The sequence below is a fragment of the Puntigrus tetrazona genome, chromosome 12 (genome assembly GCF_018831695.1).
Source record: "Puntigrus tetrazona isolate hp1 chromosome 12, ASM1883169v1, whole genome shotgun sequence".
NCBI classification, from domain to species: domain Eukaryota; kingdom Metazoa; phylum Chordata; class Actinopteri; order Cypriniformes; family Cyprinidae; genus Puntigrus; species Puntigrus tetrazona.
Window position 1 is genome coordinate 19,552,186 of NC_056710.1, and position 21,358 is coordinate 19,573,543.

Genomic DNA, 21,358 nt, shown 5'->3' on the forward strand with positions numbered 1-21,358 from the left:
CCCCTCACTTCACTAGTCAAAGGGAATTCACATCGCCTATTGTGGTCACCCAACAGCATCCAAGCGTTTGACCTACTCAAGGATAAGTTCACGTCCGCGCCGATACTCCATCACCCAGACCCCAACCGGGAGTTTATAGTTGAGGTTGATGCTTCGAATGTAGGCATTGGAGCCATTCTGTCGCAACGTCACGGGCACCCAGCAAAACTTTACCCATGTGCATACTTTTCCCGGAAGCTTAACTCAGCGGAGCGCAACTACGATGTGGGGGATAGAGAGCTTCTCGCGATGAAATCTGCTCTTGAGGAGTGGCGGCATTGGCTGGAGGGGGCAAAATTCCCGTTCACTATCCTGACCGACCACAGAAACCTTGAATACATCCAGTCCGCCAAACGTCTTAACTCACGACAAGCTAGATGGTCTCTGTTTTTCTCCAGATTTGATTTTAAGGTTACGTATCGCCCAGGCTCAAAGAACACTAAAGCAGATGCCCTATCCAGGCAGTTCGAGAACACCCCCTGCGAATTCTCCCGAGACCCCATTCTACCGTCAGCTCGTATTGTGGCTCCAGTCCAGTGGGACATCATGACTGAGATCTCGGAGGCACAACTTTCTGAACCATCTCCCCCAGCATGCCCACCCAACCGAACTTATGTGCCTCAAGCGTTAAGACCAAGAGTTCTCCATTGGGTTCATGATACCCCCAGCGCCGGTCATCCAGGCATCACAGCCACCCTTCAGCTAGTCAACAACCGTTTCTGGTGGCCAACCATACGCTCGGACACCATCCACTTCGTACAACAGTGCGAAACATGCAACATCTCTAAAACCTCTCATCAACGCCCAGCAGGACTCCTACAACCTCTACCCATACCGGAAAGACCATGGTCTCATATTGCAATTGACTTTGTAACTGATCTACCGGTCTCCAATTCCTTTACTACGGTGCTCACGGTTGTCGACCGGTTTTCGAAGTCTTGCAGGTTCATACCCTTGCCGAAATTACCCACAGCCTGGGAAACTGCTGAGGTGCTTTTACAGCAAGTTTTCCGCTTCTATGACTTACCCGAAGACATTGTATCTGACCGGGGCCCACAGTTCACCTCTCGAGTCTAGCAAGCCTTCTGTTCTCAACTTAACATTAATGTGAGTCTAACGTCAGGCTATCACCCCCAATCCAATGGTCAAGCTGAACGCATGAATCAAGAACTATCTCAATTTCTGCGGAATTACTGTCACGACAACCAACACGATTGGAGCCGATATCTCGTCTGGGCTGAGTATGCTCAGAACTCACTGAGAAAGAAATCTACCGGGCTGACTCCTTTTCAATGCGTACTGGGCTTTCAACCTCCACTATTTCCCTGGTCTGGAGAACCCTCAGCACTACCCGCAATCGACTCATGGCTGCAAAGGAGTGAGGAAGTTTGGAATTCTGCTCACGTCCATCTCCGAGGAGCAGTCAGGAGGTTCCAACAACAAGCCAACCGCCATCGCCGAGAGGGGCCTGAGTACTCACCGGGTGACTGGGTCTGGCTATCGACCCGGGACCTCCGCCTTCAACTACCATGCAAGAAGTTAAGTCCAAGGTACGTGGGTCCTTTCAAAATCATTGCGCAAGTCACGCCAGTTTCTTACCGTCTTGATCTCCCTGCTAACTACCGTATCGCTTCTACTTTCCACGTCTCACTGCTGAAACCCGCCGGTGGCCCGGGAGGAGAGAGGGACCAGGATGAGGTTGCTGTCGAGGACGCCCTTCCCCTAATCATCGATGGCGAGGAGGCCTATCAGGTTCGGGAGATCCTGGATTCACGACGCCGAGGCAGGGAGCTGCAGTACTTAATAGACTGGGAGGGCTATGGACCCGAAGAAAGGTCTTGGATACCGTCTCGAGACATTCTCGATCCTGCACTCATTGCCACCTTCCAGGACCACCCCGCTCCAGAGGACCACCCCGACAAACCTGCTCCCAGACCCCGTGGAAGACCCCGGCGTTGAATCACCCCTCGCTTCCGCAGGGGGGGGGGCTCTGTTACGAACAGCACCTCTGTGGCTCTCTCCGACCACCACCGGAGGGAGCCCTCACCAGAGTACTGATCACTCTAAAGACTCAGTTTCCCACAACCCCGTGCCTTGGACTGATTAGCACCGCCAGGTGTTCCTCATTCCCGTCACCCTTTATAATGAACTTTCCAACCACCACTCATTGCGAAGTCTTGTTTGTCACCACAACAATTCCGAGCGTTTATCCTTGTGTTTGTTTACCTGTTACCGACCTCGACCTTGTTTGTTCTACGATTGATATCTGCCTGCCTACCGACCTTCTGCCTGTTATTGTTTACGTCTCTTGGATTCCCCTTGTATATCGCTGTTCGCTCCTGTTTGACCCTCCCTGTCCGACCACGAATAAAGTCTGTCGCAAATGGATCCTCCTGTCTTCGACCAGTCATTACAGTAATAGTATGTAATAGTGTGTTTTTCTTATGTAAGTTTGATTAATACAAAAGGTGTTTACATGTATGCTTAAATTTTTCACATACTACAGATCTGGTTTGGTGAAATAGCTCTTACTGTACATTTGTTTGATAGCAGCGCATGATCAGACAGCGATCATTTCTACCGTGAGAACACTGAATTAAAGAAAGAGTCCGTCTTCCTGTTGAGTGACATTCCTTTTCAAAACACTCTGCTAAGAAAAAAAAATGCAGTTCTTAACCTGACAGCAGATGAAGAAGAAATAGTTTACTAAAAAAAAGACTGGTAGGAAATGATGACGGATTAAGGCTTTCTACAATGCAAAACTACATAAAGTGTAATAGAAATTGTCCATATGACCCATTATATATAAGACAAAAACAGCTGTTACTTCTTGCCCAAGCATATGATCAAAGGAAAATCTGGATAACCTAAAAAAAAAAAATAATAATAATAATGTAAAAGCACAGCCAGACGCACCGGTTCACTGTATTAATGAATCAATAAATGATTAAATGAATTTCTGTGCTTTGTGATTTCACTCGTTAGTGCCATTGTATTGATATTTTTTTTACATAATGTTGTACTCTCCTGCCAAGGATAGTAGATCAAATTAAATCTGTAGCCAATTCAAATTTTTCGACTGTCCATTGTCCCTGTTAAATATCAAGAACATCACATTTATTAAAATCCCATCATACACTCTTTACTAAGGCAACACTGGGTAAAAACACAGGTTCATAAAGCATAACAGAAGACACGCATGATACAGAATGTTTTCTTTAGTGGACACAGTCATACAAAGATTACATTACGTTTTTTAAGAAAAATGCTGTCAAAAAAAATATTTTATTTGAAGACTGATATCATGGCTTTATCTTTTGCACTTTTCTTAGCTTCAGCTCGATGCTGTTTGACAGACCGTTCCTAACCAGCACCTGTTTCAACTGAAAAAAAAAAAAGAGAAACGGTTCAAACGTTTTCCCTGTTGTCTATTATCACCACATTTGGTATTTATAGTCGTGTTTGTGTCTTACTTGATCTAAAACCATCTGAATGTTTCCATTATCTGTTAGGTCAGAAAATGAGGTAAGTTTCGCTTTAAGTCCAACGATGTTATCTGAAGGGAAACACACACAGAAATGATGAATTATCTGTTGACTGGTAGTACGGCCAAACAAAAGAAGTTTGATGTGTTGAGACATGTGTCATAACATTGGTTTGTTAAATCAGTTTCTGGGTTACTTTTGTTTGGTTCGCTGTCCACCCTGAAGACCCATCGACCGGGAACACCAACATTACTGGAGTTCCTGAGGTTTGAGATGAAGCTGCCGAGGTTTGATCCAGGAATCACAAAGTAGTTTGTGGAGCTTATTGTGTCATAACCAGCCTGAAAGCGTGGAGAAAAAATATAAACAGTATTTATAGAGTACATATACTTTTTTTATAGTAGGAACATTTTGTTCACAATACAGAAAACTGGTTTCTTTTACCTGCACTGGATGTTCTGTTACAGCAATGTCTCCATAATTCATCAGAATAAAGGAATAATTACCGCCTGAAATTAAAACGATTTGAAACGATGTTTCCTAAAAAGATTAAAAAAGACTTACTTTAACAAATACATTTAGTATTAATGTATATGAGCATTATTACACGGCTCTCTGGAATACTTGATACTGATCTGTCATTTCTGATGCCTTACATATCTGACTTGAAATATCTTAAAGCTTTGCTTTTAAATAACTAATAAAAGAACTCAAATTTTTAGATGTTGTGTCTAAATTATTTACTTATTTGGCGAGTTATATGTAATAAGTGGGATACATCCAGCTTCTGAGTGAACAAGGCAATCTTGATTACCTACTGTCTGACCTCATTGGTTTATTATCTTAATCTATTACTATTTTCTCTGTCACTTATAATCTAATGTCTTAAATTAAGTGTTCAGAAGAATATTAGACTTACTGTATTGGTCAAAGCATAGTAAGCGACTTTATCCCACGTCGCAACGAAGACCCAAGAAGCGATGAAGTTCAGATCTGGGAAATATGTCTTTATATCCTGATTGGCTCGATTGAGAAGACCTCCGTTAATGTACTGCTGATATGAAACAACTCCTTTCACACGGTTGTCAAGATCAGTCCAGAGACCAGCAATTATATCCTGACTTCTGTTAGCGGGAAACGAGTAGGGAGTATATTCTGACAAAGCCTGGTTAAATGTGAGGTATCCATTATTATTCACCTGAAACATGAGAAACATCGTCAAAATCACTGATCAAGGATGAGTTTATAAAATATTCACCAATCACATTGAGACCTAGAATAAAGATGGAGGTGAATTCTTACGTAAATCTGCTGGTACGAGTGGCCAAAGAACAGAAATGAACTCGACAGCTGAATAACAGGAGAGCTTCCATCTTCTAAAGCAGAACTATTTGTGTCTCCTGCCGCTGAGCCGAACGGGTAAAATATTGCTGGTGCTTCAAAATTGAATGAACAAAAATTGGATTAAAAGTGATTTATGAAGCTCGCATTTGATGATAATGTAATTCTCTATATTGTGGTCTTTAAATGTCTTTGAAGAAGCAACAAGTAAAGGTGTAATACATATAAAAATAATGCAAAACCAAAACGAACACACAGAATTTGTACATTATGTCAAGCGATCTGGGTTAATGACATGCGTCCGGTTAGAAAGCATAAGTGATTCTACATCATGCTTTGGTGCAAATAAACTTTACAACAGGTGCACTGGAGAGGTTTTACAGACAGCTGCCACAGACAATCGCTCTCTTCCTGTTCTTCCTGTCCTTCCTGACTGATTTCTCTTTTGTTCTTTACTTTGTGAGGCAGCACATGCACCCAATCAGGTCACACGAGTAGTCCATCCATACGTGCTATCGTACGGAGGTTTGGCATGTCTCCCCGCAAGAGCATGGAGGAGATCCTTGGAGAAGGCCTGTACACAAGGGGAGCTGGAAGCGAGGTTCAATGTTGTGCTGCCTGCAACTTCATCCAGCTTGGTTGGTCCTTATTGTTGTTAGGTACCATGATGAAAGTGTTGATCAGACTTTACACTGGTGTTTTGGACTCTGGGTCCCTCCTGGTGCATGACAAAGCCCAGCCCAGAGCTTCTGAATGACAAAAGCATACCTTCTCCAGACATGAATCCAACTGAGAAACTCCAAGAGCCCTCAATGGCCTGATGGTTTTGGTTACCATCGACCAGTGTAGCATCATTTCGTTCTCCGCAAGTTACACAATGCACGTAAGTAAAGATCCAAACACAACATGCACTCCTATTACATGACACAGATTTTCATGATACGTAACTTCAGCAGTCAGAAGGTATAGTATAATACATTTACCTGCCCAGGCTGGATCCGAAGTAAAATTATAGATGCTAATGTTCCTAACATCTGCAAAAGGAATTAATAAATAATAATTCATGTAAAACAGACAGATGTTCTTTCAAACTCATAGACGCAATACATAATGCAAAATACTGTATGCGTTACCTGCACAGTAGGTCCCAAAGCAGAAATTTGGCTGAACGAACTCATAGACGTAGTAATTGCCTGGGCAGGCTTTGACTTTAATGGGATTTGAACGGAAACCACAGCAGTCGTTCCACCAATTACCGCAGACGTTTCGGATCACCACGCCATCCTCAATTCGTGGGTGTGGACTGGTCAGCCACAGAGGAGCATGAGTGCCACAGCTTAGCTGATCAACACATGTGTCCGGCATCTGAACGCTCTGTCCACGAATGAAGAGACGGTACCAGCCCACCCAGTTGACATATTGGTCACACAATAATTTAGAGGTGTATCGAGCGTAATATGAAGACTGTAACTGATTGCTGGTGGCTCTCCGTAAATCATCCAGCACAGTGTAGTTATAGCAGGGGTCATAGAGGAGGGCTGTGAAAAAAACAAAAAATCTATTACAAAATGTATTAATAATAATAATAATAATAATAAATATACACTTCCTGTACCTTGGAGTGTTTAAAAAAAGCTTTTTTCTTGCCTAGAGTCTACTGGGCTCTGATTGGTCAAATGGTTCTGTCTGTTGTGATTGGTTGACAACTTAGGGCAAATCTGAATCTTTCTTAACTGTCGTCTATGGAAACTTGTCAGAGTTGTAACTATGGTAAGCAGCTTGTGGCATTAATAGTATCGCATAGCCAGACCTCTAGACAGACAGCCATCTGACCAATCAGAAAACAAAGACTGAAATACATGGCAGCTTTCATTGGCCAAGGCCCACCCATGAGGCTGTTTGATCGACATGTCAAACAACCAATCGCACTTCATTTCATTCAGCGTCACGTTTCAGGGCATGCAAAAGACGCAAAAATAACAGACCAGTGTGTAAAACTCTAAAGATTCTATGCCACAAACTTTAAATATTTCACATACATTTGAATATATATTGAGTTTAGTTGATGCTAATAAGCACTTGTCGTCACAGCTATAACCACAACAGCTTTCTTAGAGGGGTTCAGTACCACGTCATCTTTGTTTCCAGAAGAAACATTAAAGAACGCGGAAATCCTGTATAATTTAACCAATCCGACACATGACTTCGAAACTCCTGAAATGCGACCGACCTTTAGCCAACGTTCCATGGACATAAAGTCTGAGGCTGAGACTACAGTTTTAATAGCAATATAATAAATTAAAATTCTTATTAGATATTGACTATTGCAATAGTCAGCACTTCAAAAAGGCCCAAAATAACGTATTTTATGGTTTATATGAAAGCAAAATAATTATGTTTTAGATGACACCATAATCCCCAAAGTCAGTGATGAAACCTAATGTCAAACTCTTTCTGCTGCAGTATACTTCTGCAAAGCAGAGGCTTTGACATACAACGGCAGTAAAGTACCTCCAAATCCAAGTCAGATAAAGATCATTTTTACAAATTACAATCTCATAATTGACTGTATGCATGTTTAAAGTCAGCTCAGTCGCTTCCCATCAACTCAGTTATGCTATAATGGAAGCGCTCGGTTTATCTATATAATCCATTCACAATCTGAAGAAATGTCTGCAAGGGTCTCTTCTTACTGTATATCTAATATATATATATATATATATATATATATATATATATATATATATATATATATATATCTATCTATCACAACTTTCAATAGAAGTTTACACACTGGCTTATTCTCTAGAATGCTACATGAATATAGTTAACTGAAGTAAAATAACATGTAGACCATTCATTTAAAGGTCTGTAACTACCTGTCAGTGTAGACGTAGCTGTAGATGTTGTTGTTGTTGTAGATCTTGCTGTTGAAGAAGTTGTTGTTGTTGCTCCAGATGCTGTTGTTGTTGTTGCTCCAGATGCTGTTGTTGTTGCTGCATATATTGTTGCTGTTGCAGATGTTGTTGCTGCGGACACTGTTGTTGCAGGTGTTGTGGCAGATGTTGTTGACTGTGTTGTCGCAGGTGTTATTGATGGAAATATTGTTTGCGTCCTGGCTGTTCAAGAGCAAGAGAGATAATTAAATTCTGAAAAAGAAAATTCTGAAATGTGTGTATTTTAACAAACACATTAACACTGAACATCAAACAGGAACAAAGGGCTTACCGAGGGACAGGACTGATATGAACACCAACAGATGTCGTGAAACCGGAGACAGTCTCATGATGAAGAAGTCAGGAAAAAGCAGAGTCCTTCTGTAATCACAGATCATTAAAGCAGCATTCATTATTATATTTTACACTAATGTACAAGAACGTATGCAGCAACAACAACATCTGAACCTTTTTTGGATTGATCTTGGGAAATTATTATCTAATAATTTGAGATACTAGATTTTTTTCATGAGCTTTCATGAGCTATAAGCGCTAATAATAAAACACAAAACATTGTGTTATGTAAATGTTTTACTTTACATGTAATGCATCTAGAATATAGGAAAGTTTAACTTTTTGAATTTTTGAGTTACCAAAAAAAAAAAAAAAAAAAAGTTTTTTACGAGATTATATAGAATATATATATTATCCAACAAGGGCATTACAATAAGAAAAAGTGACAGCTAATACATACATGTTACAAAAGAGTTCTGTTTTTAATAATTTATGTATAAAAAGAATCGTAAGACAAAAAATTATCTAGTTTTTACAAAAACATGAGGCAGCATAACTTTTTACCACTAATGATAATAACAAATGTTTAATGAGCAAAACGATTAGCATATTAGAATGATTTCTTAAAGATCATGTGAGACTACAGATAGGTTATATATATATATACACACACACACACACACACACACACACACACACGCTTACCTCAGACCTTCTTCTAAGCTGCTCTTGTACCGAATGTGGTTTAGCAGGAAGTTTCATTGATTTTAAATGTGTCCCAGACCTGCTTTTACGAGTAAACCCTTCTTTGAATAAAACATGAGCTGTCAGTTACAAAACTGTTTTTAAGTGGTCACGACTTCAACATGTTAATACAATTATACATTTCATATAATATAGTCATCATGAATACTGAAAAAAACAACAACAACAACAGATTTTCTTCCATCACAACATTTTGCCGTGTGTGACGAAATTATATAAATTAGCCCAATCTGAAAGTGATGCAAGTCTAATGAACACTGCCTAAAGTTGAACATATGAATTATTTGTTGAATGTATACACACTATTTGTCTATTATTTTACTCTTTTAATTAAAATAATTAATAATAATATTAAAGTACAACTAATTAAATGTCATTAAATGTAGTATTGCGATTATCATTCACTTTTATAAAAAAAAAAATATTCTCACACAATTTATTCTCACACATATTTTCTGTGACTTTCTGTGGGATTCTTGCTTTTCCCTCTTCTGGCCAAAACGTCTGTTCTTCTTATAAGCGGGGAGTTAAGCAGAGAAAAGTAGTTGTTGGAATAATATTTTAGCTTAAGTTACTGAACGGAAAACAGAACGAGGCGCGCTGTATTCCAGGAAACAGCATGAGAACAATGAGGTTGCAGTAACTGTAGACACATTTTTGGAGTTTGGGTTATTTGACACTGTCTCCTTTGTTGCGTTTTTAAAGACACTTGATATTCATCACTACTTTGACACTGTTGGGTAAGAATCAAGCTTGAACTGAATTTAGCTGAATAATTACACTTTTGTCATGTTGTTATTCAGCTTCATTGCTGAATATGCAACACTAAACTGACTTCAGATGAATACAACTCCTTTCATACCGATGAACTTTACAATGATTGAACTACAGTTAATCATCACTAAACTGAACTGATAGAGCTGATATTCAGGCTTAGTGTTGCCAGATCAAGCTATTATAAATGTTTTTGGGCTTATTTTTGACAGTATCATTTAAAACACAGACTGGGAACAAGCAGGTTGGAGAATTAAATGAAATAGCCTGCAAACATTAGCATTGAAGAAGTATACGCTATTTTATTCAGTATGGTACTTACATTTTAACAAAGTCGTGCTAACTGCACTTATAAGAGCACTAGACAAAGTTATTATTCATAAAGTTATATATGATATAAAATTACATATTCATAAAAACTATAAACTATCCACCCCTAACCGACAGTAAAATATTAACAAATCTCTAACAGTGTTAAAGATCACTCCAAAACAGTTTAACAAACATCTACATGTCTCTCTTTTTAAGCGTTTGGTGTAAATAATGAATTGTGGGACTTTATAGTACAATTCTTAACCCACCCCAGACTTCACTCATTTTCAGAATCTAGCTACGGCCATGAATAAAGGAGAAGGAGAAACATTTTGCTTTCAGTAAAGGTTTGTTTACATTTCTGCAGCTGACATTTGATACACACGGCATGATTGATGCGCAAAGAAAAAAGGAGAATCGGTGATAATGGAGCTCTTCTTTGATACTATTTTTATGCTGGTTTGAGTCCTTTGTAGCCATTTAAATGAAACCACCTTAATGAAAAACTGGAGCTTTTATGCAATCGGGGATACTTGTTGTCAGGTGTTCAACAAACCGGTTTTCATTTTCCTGAAGGAGGCTGTAATTACGGATTTATCTTCTGCGTTTTTCTTAACTTCAGCTCGACGCTGTTCGGCAGACCGTACTTGACCAGCTCCTGTTTTATCTGAAACACAGACGAACAAACAGATCAAACTCGCCGTGTTGAGCGTTTGCGCTGCATTTTATATAAATATTCGTAGTAAGTGTGACGAACCTGCTGTAGAAGCTGCTCAGAGTTTCCACTCTGTGTCACGTCTGAAAATGAGGAAAGTCTGAATCGAATCCCAAGAACGTTGTCTAAAGGGAACAATACTCATTTATATTTGTTAACGCTAATCATACAATGCGTGGGGTTCTATGAAATTATTAAAACGCTTTCTATAAATAAGACATTTACTTTTCAAGATGCTGTTTCCTGGTTCGCTGTCCACCCTGAAGACCCATCGACCGGGAACACCAACATTACTGGAGTTCCTGAGGTTTGAGATGAAGCTGCTGAGGTTTGATCCAGGAATCACAAAGTAGTTTGTGGAGCTTATTGTGTCATAACCAGCCTGAAAGCGTGGAGAAACATTATTCATATACAATACATATATAGTGATTAGTAACATTTTGTTCACAATACAGAAAACTGGTTTCTTTTACCTGCACTGGATGTGTTGTTACAGCAATGTCTCCATAATTCATCAGAATAAAGGAATAATTACCGCCTGAAATTAAAACTATCTGAAACGAAGTTTCCTGCAAAAATGTACAATGAAATTATTTTCTCTCTCAGTACCTTTGTGGTCTGATGTGTTAAATAAAATGTGGATGAAGTGAAGACAATCACATTTCAGAAGAATATTAATCTTACTGTGTTGGTTACTGGGAAGTAAGCGACTTTATCCCACGTCGCAACGAAGACCCAAGAAGCGTTGAAGTTCAGATCTGGGAAATATGTCTTTATATCCCGAGTGGCGTTTGTGAGAAGACCTCCATTAATGTACTGCTGATATGAAACAACTCCTTTCACACGGTTGTCAAGATCAGTCCAGAGACCAGCAATTATATCCTGATTTCTGTTAGCGGGAAACGAGTAGGGAACATATTCTGACGAAGCCTGGTTAAATGTGAAGAATCCATTATTATTCACCTGAAACATGAGAAACATCGTCAAAATCATTGATCAAGGATGAGTTTATAAAATATTCACCAATCACATTGAGACCTAGAATAAAGATGGAGGTGAATTCTTACGTAAATCTGCTGGTACGAGTGGCCAAAGAACAGAAATGAACTCGACAGCTGAATAACAGGAGAGCTTCCATCTTCTAGAACAGGATTATTTGTGTCTCCTGCCGCTGAGCCGAACGGGTAAAATATTGCTGCCAAGAAAACGAATAAAAAACGTTACTTTTTTTTTAAATCGTTGGTAACGTTTTATGTTAGCAACAGGAAGATGATTTCAATTTTTGTGTGTTTTATCTTTTTGTAGTATTGTTTCTGTATCATTTTCCTTTCAATTAAAATTCCATAATTAAAAAAAAAGAAGTCAAAACAATGAACATCGGCAGCGCGTGCGTGATTGGTAGCGCTAGGGCGGGAAAACACAGAAAATAAAACCCGGCAACAGTAAAAAAAGATCCATCGGGAGCTCCCGAGAAGAAAAACCAATTCAAACTTCATTTAAAAGCTATATAGCTACATTTGTTTGCAGAGTGTTTATAGACAGTACCATATTGACTGTAAAGGATGACAGAAAAGGTAGCTACTGTTCACATCCCCGTCATTAACTTTTTATAACGTCGATTAAAAGCTTGTTACTGCAAGAAGACATGTTGTATAAATTCATGATTTATTTACATAGAATAATGTTAGTAAGTTATCTCTCCCTTTGTGTCCTACAAAATCATTTTATACTGTCCTGCAGATGAGCTACACCTATGTTTTAAATAGACTAATCACGGAAACACATGGACTTTATGAAATTGATCAAAAATAACATGTATTATTATAGCTATTGTATTGTATAGGCCGACTCAAACACGCTTCAAAAGAGCTCCCTGCAAATCTACCCGAAAAACTACAAAATCTTCTTTAAATGCAAAGGATGGTCACACCGAAGGTAGATTTAATTTAATTAATAGAAATTAATTAGTTAACAAAAAACTATTTGTGACCTTTTTTGACAGCATAATCACTTTTCAGCATTTTTACACAAGTGCTTAAAACTTTCAAAAGTACTATAGCTTTGCAGGTTTGCCTCAGTTACAGACTGGATATACATTAATCAAAATTTACACTTGATGTCTGCATTTGGAAACTTCCAAACATGTTTTGCAATTATGTTTTGTCTTTACCGACAGAGATAGACACTACTGAACGATGAACAGTGCACAGAGATGGTCAAATATTCATAACTGTGGCGGTCAGTAGAGGGCAGAGCAGACTACGTTACCTGTCATAGTCATGGTAAGATTGTTGATGTTCCTAACCTCTGCACGAAACAAATATGACAAATATCAGTTACATATGTAGTCATTTTAGTGCATTCATCACCACAGCATGCCAAAAACGTATACATGTGTGAATGGAAACTATTCTTACCTGCACAGTACGCTCGATAGCAGTAATCTACACGAAAAAGCTTGTAGACGTAATAACCTCCCGGGCAGGCTTTGACTTTGATAGTGTATTTGAAATCGCAGCAGTTATTCAACCAGTTTCCACAGACGTCTCGTTTTACCTCTCCATCCTGAACTGTTGGATGCGCTCCGGTCAGCCACATCGCTCCACCAGTGCCACAACTAAGGTGGCTAACGCACGAGTCCGGCATCTGTGCGTTCTGACCATTGATGAAGAAACGATACCAGTCGTACCCGCTGATCAAATAGTCACACATGTATTGGGTTATATAGGGATATCGATAGTCTGTGGACCTCCAAGGATCGTCCAGCACAGTGTATTTGTAGCAGGGGTCTGTGAAAACAAACAAACGGACAAGAAAACTATTAGAAAAATTAATTATTGAAATGACTAATCGTACCGTGGTCCCTGGGGTGGTGGTAAAAAGTATCTTTTTCCCCCCTGAGATATCAGGATTACAAATAAATGTGCCTCAACCTACTTTATCCCTGATTTAAAGCGGGCAGGATGTTAGATTTGATGGGCTGAGGAAAATAATTGCAGTTATTATCGAAGATTGTGCGACACTCCACTTCCTTCCAGTTTAGAAGAATGAACTCCCACAGATCATGGACAGGTCAGGCTAATCAAAGCGTTTTGGCCTCGCTTTTCAGGAAGTGTGAGGCACGCTGTATTTTCCTCATAACTAGTCTCATAACTGTAGTAATTCTGACAAGAATGCACATCCATTCATTTAAAGTCCTGTAATTACCTGTCAGTGATTTAGTTGTCGCTGTAATGCCTATTAAAGAAACAAAGAGAATAAAGGTAACATTTATGTGAAATGAAGTGCTGCGGTATTTATTATAAATCATTTATCCATGCACATCATCATTTTGTTTATTACATGTTCCCTCAAACTCTTTTTCTCCGTGACCTGTCACTCACATGAAATCGACCAATAGCAAACCACAACAATCCAATCATTTCCTGATGAACAAAATCAAGCCACGCCCTACATTTATCTTAGTTTGAGAAGCCGTCGGATATAATCATCACAGCAGGGAAGTTAACGTTTGTTTTGTAACATTTCTACATAAAAAAAAGCTTCTTCTTGGGTTTGAATTTAATTAGTAACAGGACGATGATGACCTCAGATGGGCATTTTAATGTTGTCTATCTCAAGCTTCTGCTGAAAAGGTAGGTTATTTGCACTTAAAGAGACACTCTGTAATCTCTAAAACTATTATGCTCCAAATATTTTTGAAGAAACGGAGTGAACCAGGTAAATATGTCTTTAATCGGATAACAAAAGCAGTAAACAAAACCTCAGCTCTCAAACACGTGGGCTTATATTAAATGTATAAAAAAATACAATTATTATTATAATATGTAAATTTTTATAATATAAAAATATGTATAATATAATTTTTATATTTATTGCTACAAGGTGCTTCAAGAGACCTCCAACCAAATGTGGATTTAATTTAATTAATGCAACTTAATCGTTAAAAAAACCATCATTTTTTCACAAGTGCTGAAAACGTAACAGTACTGTAGCTTTGCAAAATATATAAATCAATATATATACAAATTTCCTATTTGTTTTACAGTCTTTACCCACAGAAACAAACACTAATAAGTGATAAACAATGTCGTTGGTCCCAAACGACAAATTTTCATGACGCATGCGGTCATAACCGACTGCATTACCTGCTAAGATTGACTCCGGAGTGGGGATAAGTTCTGCACACATTTTTAAAAAAAGAATATTAGTTATATTTGTGCAAAAGTTATGTTATTGACAGATAAAGTCACGAATGTAATACATTGCAAGAACACATACATGTGTGAACGGAAAATATTCTTACCTGCACAGTACGCTCGATAGCAGTGAAATGGCCTCACAAACTCGTACACATAATAACCTCCCGGACAGGCTTTGACTTTGATATTGTATGTGAAATCGCAGCAGTTATTTCCCCAGCTATTACAGACGACTCGGTTTACCTCTCCATCCTGAACCGTTGGATGCGCTCCGTTCAGCCACAGTGCACCAGCAGTGCCACAACTAAAGGGTTTAACGCATGTGTCCGGCATCTGTGCGTTCTGACCATTAAGGAAGAGACGGTACCAGCCAACCCAGTTGAAAAAAAAGTCACACATATATTGGTTCATATAGGGATATGGATTGTCTGTGGATCTCCAAGGATCGTCCAGCACAGTGTATTTGCTGCAGGGGTCTGTCAAAACGAAAAAACTATTAGAAAAATAAATAATTGGAATTACTTTTCATACTATGGAATCTCTTTTATTCCCCAATATATCAATATAAATATTAATATGCCTCAAATTAATTTATCTCTGTCTGATTTAAAGTGGGCAGAATGTTAGATTTAATAGGCTGAGAAAAATAATTGTAGTTCTTATAACAGATTGTTAAAAAAAAAAATACGATGTGTTTTCACTTCCTTCCAATTTAGAAGAATGAAACCCAAATTTTCGTCAAACTCCCACAGACTCAATAAACACAGCTGTTAATCATGATGACACGAACCACTTTTACAGCAGCGAATATCTACCAAAAACACTTGGAAACACATTTACAGAATAACTCCCTTAATGCACAAAATAAGTCATGTGACTTTGCTTCAAATCATGTGATCAGAACAATGGCAGAGAGTGAGAGGTATGTTTGCATGGACATACTGAACTATTTATTACAGGGGAAAATGTTACTTATACATTTCTGATGGAAATAATCATGGTTGGGTATAATAACTTATCAAAACATTTGAGAAATTTCACACTATTGCATTCCGAGACGTTCGTCACATATCGCTGCTTGGTCAGGACCCTTTGGAGTCACCTTTTGATGCAGAGGGTACCTCATTTTTCAAAATTTAATGATTTTGTAAAAGATTGTGTAAAAATCATATAAAATTTAATTTTTATATTCTGTGTTTATTGCAGCACCTACCCTAAACCTACCCACTTCTAAACAATATAAAACACACACAGGCAAATATGAGTGCAGTCACTGGTAATATTTTCAAAAACTGACCATAAGCAGTACAAAAACAAACAAGTCGTGAAATGTCTTTATGCAAAGAGAGTGAAACACCTCAACATATATGCAATACTAGCAATGTCATTACCCAATTTATAACTTAATTATGACAATAAAATTCACAATATCTTACATCGGCATATTGATGCCAAGGGTTTCTTAATTAAAGCACAAAATGATGCTAATGGTCAAAAAGTGAGGCCAAAGGGTTCTGACCGAGCGGCAATATGTGTCGAGTAGGAAGTGATTGTAAACTCCAGGCACACATTACAGCATTTGTTGCACTATGTCTGCACATTTTAAGGAGCAAATATTTTAGTACCAGTTTTCCAGGAAGTAACAATGTTCTCTTGATGTCATACCCCTGGACAGTTTTGTTTTCATTCCTCGTGTGCCATGTGTGACCATGGCTGCGCTCCACTGCACTTTCAGACACGTACTCGCGTTCTTCCGCTCTCCATTCTTGCGCTGCCATTTTGAAGTGCATTCCCCTTTGCAAAGTGGACGAGGGAAGTTTATTTGGACAGACCCTTCATTTTTACAGAAGGAGCCTGTTTCATTCGCACGCTTCTGGGCACTCCGTAGACCATAATTCAACACGATTATGACGTCTTGTAGAAGACAATGGAGTCACTTCAGGTCCTGGGAGATGATGGTGCCCAGGAACCTGAATGCCTGCACTGTTGGCACAGTGCTGTCCAGGATGGTGAGTAGGGGCTGCAGGGGGGTTGGGATGATGGGAAGACAGTGTTAAAAGATGAGCTGAAAACAGGATCCTCACATAAGTCCCTGGTCTGTCTAGATGTTGCAATCCCATATCGACTGCATCATCCACAGACCTGTTTGCTCCATAAGCAAACTGCAGTAAGGGTCCAGTAAAGTCCTTCAGATAACCCAAATCAGTTTTTCAAATGATGTTAGATGTTAGAGCCACAGATCTGTGATCATTCAGTCCAGTAATTTTGGACAGGGATGATAGTGGAGCGTTTGAAGCATGAAGGGACTCCAGTGATCTTTTGAAGATCTGTGTGAAAATGGGGCCAGCTGGTTTTTTCGACAGGCTGGAGTAAAACCGTCTGGGCCTGGTCCCTTTTTTCTTTTGTTCTTCCTGAAGACCTGGCACACGTCATCTTCACTGATCTGGAGTGCAGGTGTGGGGGAGAGAGGGGTGCAGGAGTGAATGGTGTCTTTTCAAACCTGCAGTAGAACTCGTTCAGATCGTCTGCCGGTTGTTGATACTCCACAGCGCCGGGGGATGGTGTCTTGTAGTTGGTGATGTCTTTTAGACCTTTCCACACTGAAGCTGTGTCACTAGAAGAGAACTGAATGTGTAGCTTTACGGAATAATTCCTCTTTTCCACTCTGATCTTCTTTTCCAGTGTGTATTGTGTTCAAAAGCATTCATAAATTCATCAAACATTCATCAAACATAAATCACATTTATGTTAACAGGTTAATTACTTAATGCATTAATTTTTCATGAATGTTCATAATAACATGCATGTTTTTACTTTTTGTATTTATATTTAAAAAGAAAAACTTGCATGCAATTATAGCTGTGAATAAATTCCTAAGTTCCTATTATGGATTTTTAAAAAATGATATAACCGTTCAAGCAGTGTGAATGAAAACATCCTAAGTTTTAAATCTAATCAGTGCATAGTGTAAGTTATTGTCTCTCAAAAGAAAGATTTGTCTCTGAATCACTGAAATTATGACTTCCATAGTATTTTTTCTTCTAAAAACGGTGACCAAAACAGCCTGCTTAAAAACATTTCAAAATATCTTCCTTTGTGTTCGGCAAACACAAGAGCTGACACCAGAACTGAAAGGTACCTCATCAGCACCGTGAAGTCCAACACTAAACAAATATACATCACAACAGGGAAGGTAACTCTTGTTTTGTGTGACATTAAATTGTAAAACATTTCTATACATAAAAAAAATGTGGCAGAGGTTCTTTTTGGATTTGTTAAATTCACACAAGATCTGGTTCTTATTCAAAGGTCCAAAATTACCTGCCAGTGTTGTTGATACAGATGTTGTTGGTGCAGATGTTGTTGGTGCAGATTGAAGACGTTTTTGCAGGTGTTATTAATGTAAATATTGTTGGTGCAGTCGTTGATTGTGCCCTGGCTTTTATAGAGAAAGAGAGATAATTAAAGTCAAGAGAAAAAAAAAAAAAAAAAAAATATATATATATATATATATATATATATATATATATATATACACAATTTATTTTTACAATTTTTAAAATTCTACAATTTTATATACAGTTTATTTTGTTTATTACTTTAATTATATATCATTTATTTTTTTACAAGCACTGAAAATAAACAGGAAGGCAGCCTTACTGAGTGACAGGACACCAGCAGATATAAAACCAGAGACAGTCTCATGATGATGAAGTCAGAGACAGAACCAGAACGTAGGACAGGAGTCCACCTTAGGGAGCATTATTACAGCATCACATTATTATATATGCAGTTACACCAATGTTATTCCAGAATTAGTATATTTTACAACATATTACAACAGAAAATCATCATAATGCCTATAAATGTTATATTTACTGAAATTTTGCTTTGTTACGTTATATCATCTTAACTTGTAATAATCAATACACTATTATTATTGTTATTATTATTATTCTTTAAGATTCTGATCTATTCAGCAGTATATATTGTTCAGATTGAGTTTATGAAGCTTTACATTAAAGAGAAAGGTGTTGCTTACCGTGTGATCTGCTCTTGTATCAAGTGCAGTTTAGCAGGAAGTTTCACTGGTTTTATATGTGTTCAGACCACATCCCATGCAACGAAGAAAATTTTCAAATCAGTTTCACATCTGTCTCATCCTTGACACACCAAAATTATGTAAAATCACATAACACACACACACACATGCACGCACAAAGGGAATGATCCTGTAACAGTTCTGCTTTGAGTGGGGATCGAACCCAGGTCTACTAGACTCAGTGCTCTGTGTAGACAGGCTGAGCTAACTTCCCAACAAATGAATTCAGGTGCAGAGGTAGCAAAAGCCAGAGTCAAAAAGTCTTCAAAAATAAATCAAACTTTACTTGAGGAAAAGTCCAACAAAACAGGAATCAGTGACTCCAATAAACAGGGAAAAACAAAGTAGACATGATAGTCAAAAACATAAACTCAAGACAGACTTATCTCACAGTTGACACTGGAAACCAAGGCTCAAGACTGAACAAACAAGCATGGCACAAACTCATTAAATAGTGCTGAACACAGGTGTCACCTATCAGGGCAAACGAAAGGAGCAGTTCAGCAGAAGCCTGGAGAGAGGCGCCACCTGCTGACTAGGAGGTGTATTACAGTCCAGTGGTGAACTCTTACAGGAGTCCCTCTTCTAAGAACGGCTCCTGACGTTCTCTTGATGGATTCTTTGAGAACGGTGAAAAACTGAAATAAGCTCAGGGTCCAAAATGTCTCGAGCCGGAACCCATGAGCGCTCTTCTGGTCCATAACCCTCCCAGTCGACCAAATACTGCACTTTTCCACGGACCAGACGAGAATCCACCAGCCTGCGCACTGTATAAGCTGGTTGTCCGTTGATGATACGGGCAGCTGGGGCAGGCCTTTGAGCTGGGGACAGAGAAGAAGAAACAACAGGCTTTAATCGAGAGACATGAAACGTTGGGTGGATCCTCATGGATCTTGGAAGCAGTAGGCGGTAAGACACTGGATTTATCTTCCTGAGGATCTTAAAAGGGCCAATATAACGTGGAGCCAGTTTGCGAGATTCCACTCGCAGCGGAAGGTCTCTGGTGGACAGCCACACCCTTTGACCTTGACGAAGCATTGGTCCCAGCCTCCGCCTCCGGTTTGATTGTCTCCGCTGTTGTTGAGAAGCTTTCAGTAGAGCTGCCCGTGCCTTCTGCCAGGTCTGTCGACAACGTCGAACCATTTGAGCAGCAGCTGGAACACATACTTCAGGCTCCTGTCCAGGGAACAAAGAGGAGGGAAGCCATTCTGGCACTCAAAGGGGACATGCCTATGGAAGAATGGTAGAGAGTGTTATGTGCAAATTCTGCCCAAATTAATCGAGAGCTCCAAGTGGTCTGATTATCTGCTGCTAAGCATCTCAAAGTCTTCTCTATTTCCTGATTCACCCTCTCTGTCTGCCCATTAGACTGGGGATGGAAACCAGATGATAGACTAATGTGTGACCCAATGATGCGGCCAAAAGCCTTCCAGAAACGGGAGGTAAACTGAGAACCTCTATCAGAGACCATGTCCTGGGGGAAGCCATGAATCCTAAACACATGCTGCATTAGAAGCTCTGCAGTCTGGCTTGCAGTGGGAAGTTTAGGTAAAGGCAATAGATGACAAGCCTTAGAAAATCTATCCACTACCACCAGAATGGCTGTATTACCTTGAGATTTAGGTAGACCTGTGACAAAGTCCAGAGATATGTGTGACCATGGATGTTTAGGGATAGGGAGGGGATGCAGTAGTCCCTGAGGGTGGGTTCTGGGATCCTTATTCTGGGCACACACAGTACATGCAGCAACAAAAGTCTTGACATCCTCCTGCAGCTTTGCCACCAAAACCTCCTTCGGATAAGTTTGCATGTTCTAGTAGCCCCAGGATGGCCAGAAGGGGAAGCATGTGCCCACTGCAACACATCAGAACGTAGTTGATTAGGTACAAAGAGGCGTCCTGGTGGACCATTACCTGGATCTGGCTGCTGGTTTTGGGCTTTCTTAATGGCTGCCTCCATGCCCCACTGGATAGCTGCTACTATTCTGGTGGTGGGTAAGATGGACTCTGGCTTGGACTCCTCCTCTGGCAGGTCAAATTGTCTCGAAAGTGCATCTGGTTTAGAATTCTTGGATCCTGGTCGATAGGAAAGAACAAAATCAAACCGGTTAAAAAACAGAGCCCAGCGGGCTTGGCGGGAGTTTAACCTCTTGGCTTCCCTAATATAGGTCAGGTTTCTGTGGTCTGTCCAGATAAGGAATGTATGCTTGGCCCCCTCCAGCCAATGCCTCCACTCCTCTAATGCCACCTTTACTGCCAACAGCTCCCGGTTTCCAATATCGTAATTCCTTTCTGCCGCAGTTAGTCGACGGGATAGATAAGCACAAGGATGAAGCTTGTTGTCAACCCTGGCTCTTTGGGACAACACTGCCCCAACCCCCACATCTGAAGCAT

General features: G+C 39.4%; 1 protein-coding gene across 1 annotated transcript; it reads right to left on the minus strand.

Annotated features, from left to right (window-relative positions):
* Positions 1–3,134: 3,134 nt before the first annotated feature.
* LOC122355155 lies at positions 3,135–19,051 on the minus strand. Its single transcript, XM_043253190.1, has 20 exons — positions 18,906–19,051; positions 18,524–18,614; positions 18,185–18,302; positions 14,968–15,339; positions 14,810–14,842; positions 13,869–13,898; positions 13,079–13,450; positions 12,930–12,968; positions 11,729–11,856; positions 11,346–11,624; positions 11,135–11,230; positions 10,887–11,043; positions 5,999–6,403; positions 5,849–5,899; positions 4,827–4,960; positions 4,444–4,722; positions 3,969–4,064; positions 3,721–3,865; positions 3,513–3,595; positions 3,135–3,422 (listed from the first exon to the last, which is right to left on the minus strand). Exons 4-20 carry the CDS (start codon positions 15,272–15,274, stop codon positions 3,342–3,344), a joined length of 2,715 nt encoding a protein of 904 aa, XP_043109125.1. The 5' UTR covers positions 15,275–15,339; positions 18,185–18,302; positions 18,524–18,614; positions 18,906–19,051; the 3' UTR covers positions 3,135–3,341.
* Positions 19,052–21,358: the final 2,307 nt, after the last annotated feature.